General features: G+C 39.6%; 1 protein-coding gene across 1 annotated transcript; it reads left to right on the forward strand.

The window, feature by feature from the left end:
- Nucleotides 1-4997: 4997 nt before the first annotated feature.
- Nucleotides 4998-12356, forward strand: LOC110926275 (kinesin-like protein NACK1). Its single transcript, XM_022170030.2, has 15 exons — nt 4998-5241; nt 6085-6341; nt 6447-6536; nt 6636-6736; nt 6884-7000; nt 7076-7157; nt 7229-7296; nt 7383-7442; nt 7592-7716; nt 7929-8127; nt 8247-8357; nt 8446-8538; nt 9254-10174; nt 10869-11194; nt 11774-12356. The coding sequence occupies exons 2-15, from the start codon at nt 6101-6103 to the stop codon at nt 12099-12101; spliced, it is 2862 nt and encodes a 953-aa protein (XP_022025722.1). The 5' UTR covers nt 4998-5241; nt 6085-6100; the 3' UTR covers nt 12102-12356.
- Nucleotides 12357-12748: the final 392 nt, after the last annotated feature.

Genomic DNA, 12748 nt, shown 5'->3' on the forward strand with positions numbered 1-12748 from the left:
GTTTCCCTCGTTGTTGTTCCCATTGCCCTGATTATTGTTGTTGTTGTTCTGATTTTGATTTAACTGGGGGCAGTCCCGCTTGAAGTGGCCTTCAGCACCACACTAAAAGCATCCCATGTTGCCTCGCTGCTGTTGCTGGTTCTGTGGAGCTGGTGGTTGTTGCTGACGGTTCTGATTCGCAGGTCATGAGCTCCTGCAACCCTTAGCTTCATGAGCCATCTTGAGACACCTCTGACAACGACCCTTGCTGCACTGACCATTGTGGTGTCTGTTGCATGTGTTGCACTTCGGGAGGTTTCCTCGATATCCACCCTGCCTTTGACTACCAGAAGATTGCTGACCAGGGCTCTGATAGTCATCAATCTTTCGCTGCTGTGTCTGGGACTGTACTGAAGTCGAACCCTTACTGGAGGCTCCATCCCATTTTTGCTTGTTATCACTGGGAGTAGCAGAAGTAGTAGTAGTAGCAGCACTGATACATTTAGGCAGCTTGTTCTGTTCCACTGCCTGGTCTGTGAGACGATGAGCAAGACGGGTAACATCCTGAATAGTAGCAAGGTTGGCAGACGTCACATGGCTTTGAATCTCTGGTACTAAGCCTCTAAGGTACAACTCAATGCGCTTGATAGGAGGGTCCACCATAGTTGGGCACAAGATGGCCAGCTCGTTTGACCTTTTCGTATACGCCTCTATCTCTGACCCTGTCATCTTCAGGTTAAAGAACTCCACCTCCAACTTGTGGATGTCATTACATGTACAGTATTCTCGCTTAATCCGTTCCTTAAAGTCGTTCCACGGGGTGGCATTAGCAGCCGCCAATCCCAGCATCTGAACTTGCGCATTCCACCTAGTCAGCGCAATGCCTTCGAGAGTACCAGTGGCATACTTCACCCTGCGAGCCACAGGGCATTCACACATCTCGAAGACCGATTCGAGCTTCTCGAACCAGTAGAGGAGTCCAACTGCTCCTTCAGTGCCACCGAATGTGCTAGGACGTCAGTCCATGAAAGTCTTGAATGTGCATACAGGTGGCTGAGCGTTCTGACCTGTTGCGAGAGAAAGATAAGACAAGGTTAAGCGCGAGCGTTGGGTCACTAGGGTAGGATCTAACATCCTAAGATAGGTTTGGAATAGCAGGTTATACCTCCTGCCTGAGCTGCTGCAAGTGCCGCAGCAACTTGTTCATTGATAAGAGCCGTCAGCTGGGCTTGAGTTAAGTTCACACGTCCACTCATGATCTTCATAACAAAAAAGGGGAACAGGAGTGAGAGAGGTTCGCGAAAGTGCGATGACAGAAGAGAGTAAGCACACATGTGTTTTCAATCAACAGGTGCTACGTTTATCTAAGCATACGGTGAGCAAAGTTCTATGTAACTAACAAGTAGGCAATAAAACATAACCCATTTTACCTAGAATCGGGAGTTCTTGCACGTGGAGCGAAGCTTCGTTGTGGATCGTTGAGCACTGTACAGGTTATAGTCTGGTTTTAATAAAAACTTTTTCCCCTTATTAAAACCAAGTTCACTATAACCAATGGCTCTGATACCAATCTGTCACACCCCCAAAATCCACACGCGGAATACCACCGCTTGGAGGCGTGACTGACCAGGATCAAGCGACCAATCATATTGAACGTAACAAGTAGTAAGTAAAATTCAACCACACAATATGAAAGGTGTTTCAAATCAAAACATAGTGAGTGTTTAGCGGAAGCATAATTGTAAAACCCAATGTAAGTATTAAGTATGAAATAAAGTAATGTTTTTAGCATGGCACATACTACCATGTCCCACAATGACCGCGCCTCCCTGTGCAAGCTCCATGAGTACTTAACGACCTGCAAGGCATGTAACAACGAGTCAACAACAAAGTTGAGCGAGTTCACAGTTGGTTGTTTGGTTATAGTATTCGTTTCGTAAATCATATGTTCGTTTCGTAAACCATGTATCGTATTAATTCGTATCGCGGTCTCCCAGACATGTTTGCAAAGATTAGTGGGGGCTTCCCATGTGTTACTAGACCGTGTGTATCGACTGCTACGAAAATGTAAGAGGTGCCCTAAGTCAATGTCTATCAGCATTGACCCTTTGCCCATAGTCCATTAGTACACGCCCGTTCGAACGATACGGTGTGAGGTTTGTTAAACCTAATAGCGCTATTAACTAATGACCCGCTCGCCATAGGCCTCGGCGATTAAGTCGATATGAATGTGGGACTTAATGATAGAGTTTTGGTCCAGTGTGTAATCTTGGCATCCTACCCACGAAGGATGGTCCTAATTACCGTTTAGTTCGTTTACCCATTCCCAACCCTTGGGAATCCCATGCCTTGGAAAGAGTGTGAACTCACCTTGGTTTGCTCGGCAGATACACGAAAAGGTTACTTGAGCTATAAGGGGTCAACCACGTCCTAACATGGTTACCATACGAGTCAGGTCTAGGTTATGTAGTGCACGTAAGTTTACACATAAGCTAACATGTTACGAACACGTATTGATCATGGCAACACATTAGCAGTCAAGTACAAAACATATTCAAGCTTGTGCGATCCAAATGAAAGCCCAATAATACTTGGCCCAACCTGTTGTGCGTCCAGCACATCTTGTGCGACTCACAACGGGTTGTGCGATCCAACACATAAACCCGACCCAACCATTAAGAAGCCCAACAACATACTCGGCCCAATTAATGACAAACAGTGACCTTGTGTGATCCGGACGACTTGTGCGATCCAGTTAGGTTGTGCGAGTGGATATTGGGCTTTAAGGCCCAACAGTCCGATTGTTTGTGTGTGGCCCAAGCCTTGTGCGATCGGCACTGTCTTGTGCGATCCACAAGTCTTGTGCGATCATGCATGTCCTGGTTGTACATTGTGCCTAATGTGTTGTACCCAGCTTGTGCGATTTCCTTGTCCGACCAGTCTTGTCCGATCAGATCAGATTCCATGTGATATGATCTTGTGCGACCGAAGGGAAACTTGTGCGATTTGTTTTAATATCCGAAAGTTATGCTAATCAGTTACATGGTTTCCATATTTGCACACAATCAATCAACAACCAACAGTTTTAGATTATGCAAATTATCGATCAAACAAGGGTTTTATCATCTAATTCATATAAACCCTAATTATATTCAAAGCATAAACAATAACTTATCAAATCATATAATTTGGTCCGATTACATGAACATACAATCGATTACATACATTCGATCCTAAATCATCATGCAAACAATCCGAAAACAGGACATGATAGCCGATTAACATCTATTCGGTTTTGGATCATCATCATACAATCCGATTCACTAGCACATCATCATTCACACAAACAATTCTAGTTATCACATAAAATCATGGCACACATAATATCATCTTAACAAAACAATAACAGTGAAACACTAACCGGTTAGAAAGTAGATCAAAGATTGATCCGAACAAGGAAAGATCTTCGAGAGATGGGGATGAGTGATCGCCGGCTTCGAGAGGAGAGAAGGAGAGAATAGGGTTTTGTGTGTGTGTTGTGTTTTGCAAGTAATGAAGAGTATACCCTTTTCCCATAGTGTTATGCGTGTAAAGGGAGTGGGCCGAACCCATCATGGGCTGCCCATTGGTTTCGGATACAAAGAGTGTGGCCCGAATGGGCTTGTGCGATCGAGTGCTTGTTGTGTGTTCGGTTCATTTATGTACATACATTCGTTTCACATAATCACATAACATAACATTCAGTTTATCAACAAAGTTCATATAATCACATAACGTTCACATACGTTACATTATACACAAAGATAGGTTCTGAAATACGAGTTGTCACATTATCCCCAAGTTGAAAGAAATTTCGTCCCGAAATTTGGTACGTACTCACTGAGGAAGCTAGTTAAGTTGCATGGTTTTCCTGGTTTTCCTGGGGTGTCTCAGTTGGTGCTTCTGGACGAGAGGAGAGCTGGCGCGTGTTGATTGGATCCATGCGGCCTACCGTTGTCCTTGTTGTCTGCTCTGTCATCAGCGGCTAGGTGGAAATTGTGGTGCAGTTGTCAGCGCATGCTGATTGGTGCCACGTAAGCGTCCTTGTGTACCTTCTTGTCTCCTGTACGATTTGTCAATCGTGGAGCACCATCGGATACATCTGTTGGACGCTTATTGGTCCGTTGTTTTGCCACTTGTACCCTTTGTACTTGTCCTTAGATTAGCTGCGCTTCTATCCTCTGCGCGACTATCAGGAAAGTCCCAAGTAGCCGACGCAAGGTCTGAGAGTTTTCATCCAAGTAGCCAAGTGTGAAATCTAGTCTTATGTTTCCCTTGACCCTGCGTGCGACCTAGGCTAGACCTGTTTGGTCGGCGCAAGGTTGGGAAAGCTACCAAATTGTTGTGTTAAGAGTATGGTCTCGCGCGTGGCCTGGTTGGTCGGCAGATTAGGGACCATACCCCTTCACTCTCAATTGTTTGAAATATTGAAGGTGTTCAAACTCGTACACACATTTCCAGTGCATCTGGACTTCTAGTGGACGATCTATAGTTCATCACTTTGGATCGACTCGTACACACATTTCCACTACATTTCCACTGCTTGAAGCTTTAAAAAATACACATATGAAAACCCAACACATCTAAGATCAGAGAATTCAGCCTTTAATTCATTGCATTATATGCTTCACATGAACCTCTGTATCATATCCTCTTTAACATTATTCTATTTCAGGATATATACAGAAACATTTATCAATTTTTATAAATGGTGCAAATCTAAACACTAAAACCAAATTTGTCAATAACCCTAGTTCTCAAAAAAACTTCAAAATCAGGCTATGCACTCCCGAGAAGTAAATATAATAAATCCAGAGTGATGTACAAATACTAATGCACTTAGTACAAGCAATACAAGAATAACGTAATCTATATATCTATCAAAACTAGAGTGGAAAAAGTAATTCCATTAACATAGGATACGCTTTAACTCAAAACGAAAGCTTAAAAGCCCCAATCGGTGGTCATATTGTCGGAAATGAATATTATAATCAAAAGACCCGTTACACTCTAATTCTTCAAGCGACGTCGTTTCATCCCAGCACGGACAATAAATTCCATATAGCCGTTAACACTCTTGATTTGAATCAAAATTCAAAACCCCTTTTTCTCACACCTCAACTCACACACTCACACACACCGTACAGAAATTCCAAATTCTCTCTCGTAATCTCTCTGTTTTTTGCTCGATCTCTGCAATTCACGATCTGATTGAGGCTTTCGGTGAGTTAATGGTTCATTTGTTAGAGTTTAATTCGAAGAATTTTTGTTCTGTTATCGTCATTTTGTTAAGTTGACTTTTAGGGTTTCAGAGACAGTTTGTTTGATTGTAAATTGATGAATTGTAGTTGACTAGTGAGTTAATTGTTTGTTTGTTGGAGTTTAATTTGATGTAATCTTGTTTCTGTTATCGTCATTTTGTTAAGTTTGTTTTCTAGGGTTTCAGATACATTTTGTTTGAATGTAAATTGATGAACTATAGTCGATTAGTGAGTTAATTGTTTGTTTGTTGGAGTTTAATTTTAAGTTATCTTGTTCTTTGATATTTGTTTTGTTAAGTTTCCTTCTAGGGTTTCAGGTAGAATTTGTTTGATTGTAAATTGATGAACTGTAGTTGATTGATATACCATATATAGATTATATGATTGGAGATCTGTTGTTTTTTTTAACTGATTGAAAGCGAATTATAGAAACAATCTGTGCTATGTTTTTCTTTTGCCATCGATTTTAAAGATTTTGTTAGTTATGAATGTATTTGTGCAGAATTTAGCTGAAGTGAAAATTTCTGTAGTTTGCTAGATTAATTAAGGAAACATTGTAATTAGTTTTCAGTGGTTGCCTGGCCCTATATGGTAAGCTTAAAAATAGACTTTGTGCGTCGTTTAAGTTTTAACCAGCTCACCCAATGTGACAAAATTGCCATATTCAAGAATAAACTGATCAAAATTGCCACCTATATTGTACCACATTCTTAATTAACAAATTAACAAATGTACTTGGATTTGAGATTGTTTATTGGTAGGTAGGACTGATATATGTTTGTTAAATTGATTATCTGTTGTTTAGTTGGGATCAGCACAAGATGACAATAAAGAGTGTCCCTGGTACGCCAGTTTCGAAAATTGAACGGACACCGATATCAACACCAGGAGGGTCAAGAGTTCGGGAAGAGAAAATTGTTGTAACGGTACGGTTGAGACCACTAAACAAACGGGAGCAATTGGCTAAAGATAACGTGTCATGGGAATGCATTGATGATCATTCTATTGTATATAAACCACTCCCGCATGAACGTGTAGTTCAACCATCTTCATTTACCTTTGGTATGCATTTCATATGCTAATTTATGAACTTATTTGTTGATTATCGTATTTGGGTTTTGATTTTGATTATGTGTGAGCTAATGAAGCTGTTTCCTGTTCTTGTAGATAAAGTTTTTGGTCCCGAAGCATTAACAGAATCTGTATATGAGGATGGTGTAAAGACGGTTGCATTGTCTGCCTTAATGGGCATAAATGGTAACTGCTATATTCTTTAGTTATGCATACTCTTCTGTTCACTTGTCCTTGGATATTTATGTCTGTTTTCTGAATTTGATAATCTCACTTGTTTTTCAGCAACTATATTTGCGTACGGTCAAACAAGTAGTGGAAAAACTTATACCATGAGAGGAATCACTGAAAAAGCAGTTAATGATATCTACCAGCATATAATGCATGTAAGTTACAAGAGCCTTTTGCCCGTTCGGGTCGGAGGTTTGTTTTAATGAAGTTTACTTTTCAAAAAAAATGTATTTGGCCACTGCAATTAATTTAGAAGAAAGGGCTTGTGAGTCGTTAACATTTAAAGTACTGATTTATTACAGAATCCAGATAGAGAATTCAGAATAAAAATATCAGGCCTAGAAATCTACAACGAAAATGTGCGGGACTTGTTGAATTCTGAAAATGGGCGCAATCTAAAGCTTCGAGACGATCCCGAGGTAATATCTGAAACAAATATTTTTCTCAAATTCGGTCTTACTCCAATCTTTTACTGATTATCCTTTCTGATGCAGAAAGGAACAGTCGTAGAGAAGTTGGTGGAGGAAACAGCCACAGATGATCAACATTTGCGAAATTTGATCAGCGTTTGTGAAGGTAAAACATATAATTCCTGATATTCTAATTGAACTATGATTATAGCTTATTTATTCTTGTATGCTTTGCAGCTCAAAGACAAGTTGGTGAAACAGCTTTGAATGATACCAGTTCTCGATCACACCAGATAATAAGACTGGTAACCATGTACCTTTTGATTCAGAATCATGGGCTTCTTATGCTTTGTGTACGATTCATCATAATAAAACTAATCTGACCATGCAGACGATAGAAAGCACAGTCCGGGATACTTCAGACTGCGTGAGGTCCTTTGTTTCAAGCCTGGTATATTTTGATATTTACCTTAAGCATATATGATACTCTGCTCCAAAATAAGTGTCCACTTACACACAGTTATTGGAATGTGCAAATAATGGTTAAATATCAATTTTACCCCTATGAAGTATGCTGATCAGCAACCAACCGATGTGCAGAACTTTGTAGATTTAGCTGGAAGTGAAAGAGCATCACAGACGAATGCGGATGGTGCTAGGCTCCGGGAAGGCTGCCATATCAACCTTAGCTTGATGACTCTCACAACTGTGATTAGAAAGCTGAGGTCAGTAGATGTGTTAAATTTTACCATTATTAAGCTTCTTGTTTGAAATTTCATAACCTTTAACGGGATGATACAACTAAATTTTTGTATGTATATTTTTGATACTTCATCGTTGAATTTAATTACGTTTGTTAGGTTCTGAATAATCTCGTTTGGGATGTAAACCTGGTTAGTTGTATATCTATCTGATAATAAGATGATGTTACTTGCAGTGTTGGCAAGAGAAGTGGTCATATACCATACAGGGACTCTAAGCTTACTCGTATACTACAACACTCGTTAGGTGGCAATGCCCGTACCGCCATAATTTGCACTTTGAGCCCCGCTTCTAGCCATGTTGAACAGTCGAGAAATACTCTCTTCTTTGCCACCCGAGCTAAGGAAGTAACCAATAACGCCCAAATTAACATGGTACATATATTATTTCCTAATACCAATTTACTATATTACCTTCTTGTGCTCTCATACTTTTAACTTGTACCTCAAGGTTACAAACTAACAGTGTTGTCACTGCTGAAAATTTTGATCAGGTTGTTTCAGACAAACAATTGGTTAAACATTTGCAGAAGGAAGTTTCCAGACTAGAAGCCGAGTTGCGTACTCCTGATGCATCTAATGATAAAGATTTAAAAATTCGTCAGGTACATACGAGATATAATCATTTAAGCAAGTCACTGGGTCACGTCAATTCAACCAGGACCATTTGACAAACAATATTGGTTTTTATAGATGGAAATGGAAATTGAAGAACTGAAGAGACAAAGAGACCTTGCACAGTCACAGGCCGAGGAGCTGCGTCGTAAACTTGAAGAAGAACCAAAGGTTTTTACTACCTTTCTTCGTGCGTTTCTGTATTTTTTAGCCACTTGATGATAAGTGAGGCTACAAAAAGGGTGGATTCGGGTTATGTCAAGCTAAAAAATATTTTAGCCGTATAAGAAACAAGTCAAAAAACACGAGAAAGTGTATCTATTTACTTATGAACGAGCTAACTCTAGTTATGTTCTCTAATGTCAAACTGATAATAACACAAAAAAAAAACATGAGCTTAAAAAGAAATGGATCCAAAGAGTTGAAACGCGAGAAAGTGTATTTTGTAGTGCGTAAGACCTCTTTAATCATATTATTGAAGAATATTTGTTTGCTGTAATTATAAGTAAGAGTAAACTTCTGTTTTGCTCCCTGTGGTTTGGTCACTTTAACGGTTTTGCTCCAAACCTTTAAAAATAGCCGTTTTGCTCCTTGATGTTTCGGTTTTTTTGCCAGTTTGCTCCCTGCCTCTAACTCCATCCAAATTGTTTGTGTTTCCATTTTGCTCCCCACAGGGAGCAAACTGACAACAAAACCAAAACATCAGGGAGTAAAATGGCTATTTTTAAAGGTTTGGGGAAAAACCGTTAAAATGACCAAACCACAGGGAGCAAAACGGAAGTTTACTCTATAAGTAACTTATGTAATCATAATTGACACATTACATACTTTTGGACACATTTTATATGGCCGATGCCTTGTTAACTGATTTCTTCAACCATAACAGGAATTGAAGCCAAAAGCATCACCGGCTCCATTGGCTAAGAAGTGTCTGTCGTTCTCCGGAACATTACCGTCAGTTCTTGAAGGAAGGGAACCGACTCGTTTTGAGAAAACAAGAAACACAGCAATGAGACAAAGTATGAGACAGTCGTCAACTGCTCCTTTCACACTAATGCACGAAATCAGGAAACTTGAACACCTTCAAGAACAGCTCGGAGAAGAAGCAAATCGAGCCTTAGAAGTACTACAGAAAGAAGTCACTTGCCATAGACAAGGAAATCAAGATGCAGCCGAGACCATTGCGAAACTACAAGCAGAGATCCGTGACATGTGTGCAGTCCGGACGACGCAGAAAGAAGTCAACGTTGACCACATGGTTGTTCCCGGGGTGGGAGTCAACAAAAGTGTCAGTGCGAATCTCAAAGACGAAATTAACCGAATCCGCTCACAAGGAAGCAACATCGCCACGTTAGAAGAACAGCTGGAGAACGTTCAGAAGTCGATTGACAAACTCATCATGTCTCTTCCTAGCAACAACACCGATCTGGTCAAAAGTCAGTCGAAGAAGAAGAAGTCGTCGAGTCCGTTGACTTCAAGCAATGTGATCAACAAACCGGGTTTTATACGATCTCCTTGCTCGCCTATGTCTTCTACTCGGGAAGTGGATGAGAATAGAGCTCCCCAAGAAGAAGAACCCCTAGTGTCTGAAGATAAAGAGATGAATATAAAGGGTGAGGAAGGTGGTGATGTGTCGTCAAAGGAAAATACGCCACATAGACGTTCAAGCTCTGTTAATATGAGGAAAATGCAGAAGATGTTTCAGAATGCAGCCGAAGAGAACGTGAGAAGCATCAGAACCTATGTTACTGAGCTTAAAGAACGTGTAGCCAAGCTGCAATACCAGAAACATCTTCTTCTTTGTCAGGTAACGTATTCACTGTCATATATTTTCATGTTCATTTTCTAAAGCTGCCAACTGGATTGGTAGGTTGGATAATAGTTGAAACGGGTCGGGCCATTTCAGTTGACCCAAAACACTTTTTGGTCCAGTTTTTATAATAATTCTAAAAACTTGGTGTCAAATGCGTTAATGCGATAAACAAAGCTATATTACTACAATGAGATCGAGTTTTTTGTCTTTCAGTAATCCATTTTTTATTACAACTTTTTATGTTACATAATTTTTGGAGTAAATTGCACTTTACGTCCTTGAAGTTTGAGCCAAATTGCAGACGACCTTGATGTCCTTTATGTTGACTGTTTCTCATCAGGCGGTGTCCTTTTGCCCTAACCTAGTTAGTTTTTTCTATTAACTCTTAACATGTGCCTCTCACATCAGGGCATAATGGTCATTTTCACTTATTTTGTTGTTAAAATATATTATTTCTGTTTAACTTTGTTTTAGTTATTAAGTGAAAATTACCATTATGCGACGTGTTAAAAGTTAACATAAAAAATTAACTGGGTTAGGGCAAAAGGACAGCCTGATGAGAAACAGTAACATAAAGGACATCCAGTGTAAGTTTGTTAGTTAAAGGACAGTGTCTGCAATTTGGCTCGAAGTTAAAGGACGTAAAATGCAATTTATTCTAATTTATCATCTTCTTCTGTACATGCAGGTGCTTGAGCTGGAAGCTAATGAGCAAGCGGGATATGATCTGGAAGCCGATGACAATACAGCAGACGTACCTGAAGTGTCCCCAGTTCCTTGGCATATAAGATTTAGGGAACAAAGGCAGACGATAATAGAGCTGTGGGATTCTTGTTTTGTATCGATTATACATAGAACTCAGTTCTATATGCTGTTTAAAGGAGACCCTGCTGATGAAATCTACATGGAAGTTGAGCTCAGGAGACTCAATTGGCTACAAGAACATTTAGCTGAACATGGCAACGCGACACCAGGCCGTGGTGCAGAGGAGCCAACAATCTCCGTTACATCAAGGTTCTCCCCTAATGAATTCTTATTGTTATTTGCCAGTACACTAAGTTATACTCTGAACAGTTGCAAAATGGATACATAAGGCGGGTTGGGTAGCAGGGTCAAACGGGTAGTTTGTTACGGATCAGTTTAGTTGCTTTGTGATCCTAAACAATTTCAATCAGTGTTTTTTTATTTGTCTTTTTATCCTAGCTCTTATGTTTTAAGAGCTGGTCAAAATGGGTACCCTTTTACAGGTCGTGCAAAGTTTTCTTTTTTACCTTTGTTTTCTATCTAGTTGGTCAAAATGGGTACTATATACATGGACCAGTCTACTTAGGTTGACCCGTAACGTTTTCGTTCAAACTTTTTTTTCACCTTTTAATCTTGTATATAAGAGTTGGTCAAAATGGGCACTTTTTTCATTTAGTTAAATAAGACTATGAGTGACCTTCCACCTATTTTTTCTTTAAGCTTTTATTTTCTATTCTACCCGGTATTATTCTTATTTATTCGACATGTTTGATCCGTCCCAAGCTGTTACCAAACTGAAACATTGCAAAACTAACGCTGACATGGCATCTGTCATATCATTGTGTGCAGCCTTAGATCACTGAAGCGGGAACGGGAGTTTCTAGCAAAGAGGCTAACAACACGTTTGACAACCGAAGAGAGAGAACTGCTATACATGAAATGGGACGTTCCTCTCGAAGGAAAACAACGTAGGATTCAGTTTGTAAGCAAACTGTGGACCAATCCTCGTGACTCTGCACATATTCAAGAAAGTGCAGAGATCGTTGCAAAGCTTGTGGGGTTCCGCGAAGGTGGGAACTTGTCGAAAGAAATGTTTGAACTCAACTTCGTGCTTCCGACTGATAATCGACCTTGGATTATGGGATGGAACCCGATTTCGAACTTTCTGAATATGTGAGACAACAATTCTTGTTTTGCAAATAAAGAAAATGAAACCTTGGATTATGGGATGGAACCCGATTTCAAACCTTCTGAATTTGTGAGACAACAATTCTTGTTTTGCAAATAAAGAAAATGGAATTCTTTCTTTATTCATTTGTTTTTGTTGAATCTTGGTGTCTCCAAGTTCAGGAATGTGAATCTTTCAGGAATAACTGTTTATTTTAAATTAGTACTCCTTTATTCTATATATAAAATATATGCTCATTGTACACTTCTGGATCGTTTATTCACTCCTACTTTGTTGTTTGGGTTATAGGGTGCCAATATCGATCCATATACATATTATGGGTTAACTCCTGGGGTAGCCGAGCTCAAATTTCCCTAGCTCAAGCTCGGTCTTGTCTTGTTTCAAGCTCAATATCAAAAGCTCTAGCTCAGATCGTTTATTTTAACTAATTTATTTAGTCGCAACTTTATTTGTATTATAAATTTATATATTTTTAAAATCGAAATTTTATCCCGGCATTTGCAGTCCACTTTCCCGAGTAATTATAATTCTTGTAACTTACGAAGGACTAATAGAGTAGTAGTTCATTCTAATTAGTTCACTTAGACCAATCACATATTTTAGTTTTTTTTTCTAATTACTTTTAAAGTGTAATT

Source organism: Helianthus annuus, chromosome 17, assembly GCF_002127325.2.
Source record: "Helianthus annuus cultivar XRQ/B chromosome 17, HanXRQr2.0-SUNRISE, whole genome shotgun sequence".
Lineage (NCBI taxonomy): Eukaryota > Viridiplantae > Streptophyta > Magnoliopsida > Asterales > Asteraceae > Helianthus > Helianthus annuus.

What these genes read in the sequence shown, in the direction of transcription:
- LOC110926275 (XM_022170030.2), top strand. Translation starts at nt 6,101, where the DNA reads ATGACAATAAAGAGTGTCCCTGGTACGCCAGTTTCGAAAATTGAACGG. An exon ending in TCTACCAGCATATAATGCAT is followed by an intron (nt 6,737 to 6,883) that starts GTAAGTTACAAG and finishes GATTTATTACAG; the next exon opens with AATCCAGATAGAGAATTCAG. An exon ending in AACATCTTCTTCTTTGTCAG is followed by an intron (nt 10,175 to 10,868) that starts GTAACGTATTCA and finishes CTGTACATGCAG; the next exon opens with GTGCTTGAGCTGGAAGCTAA.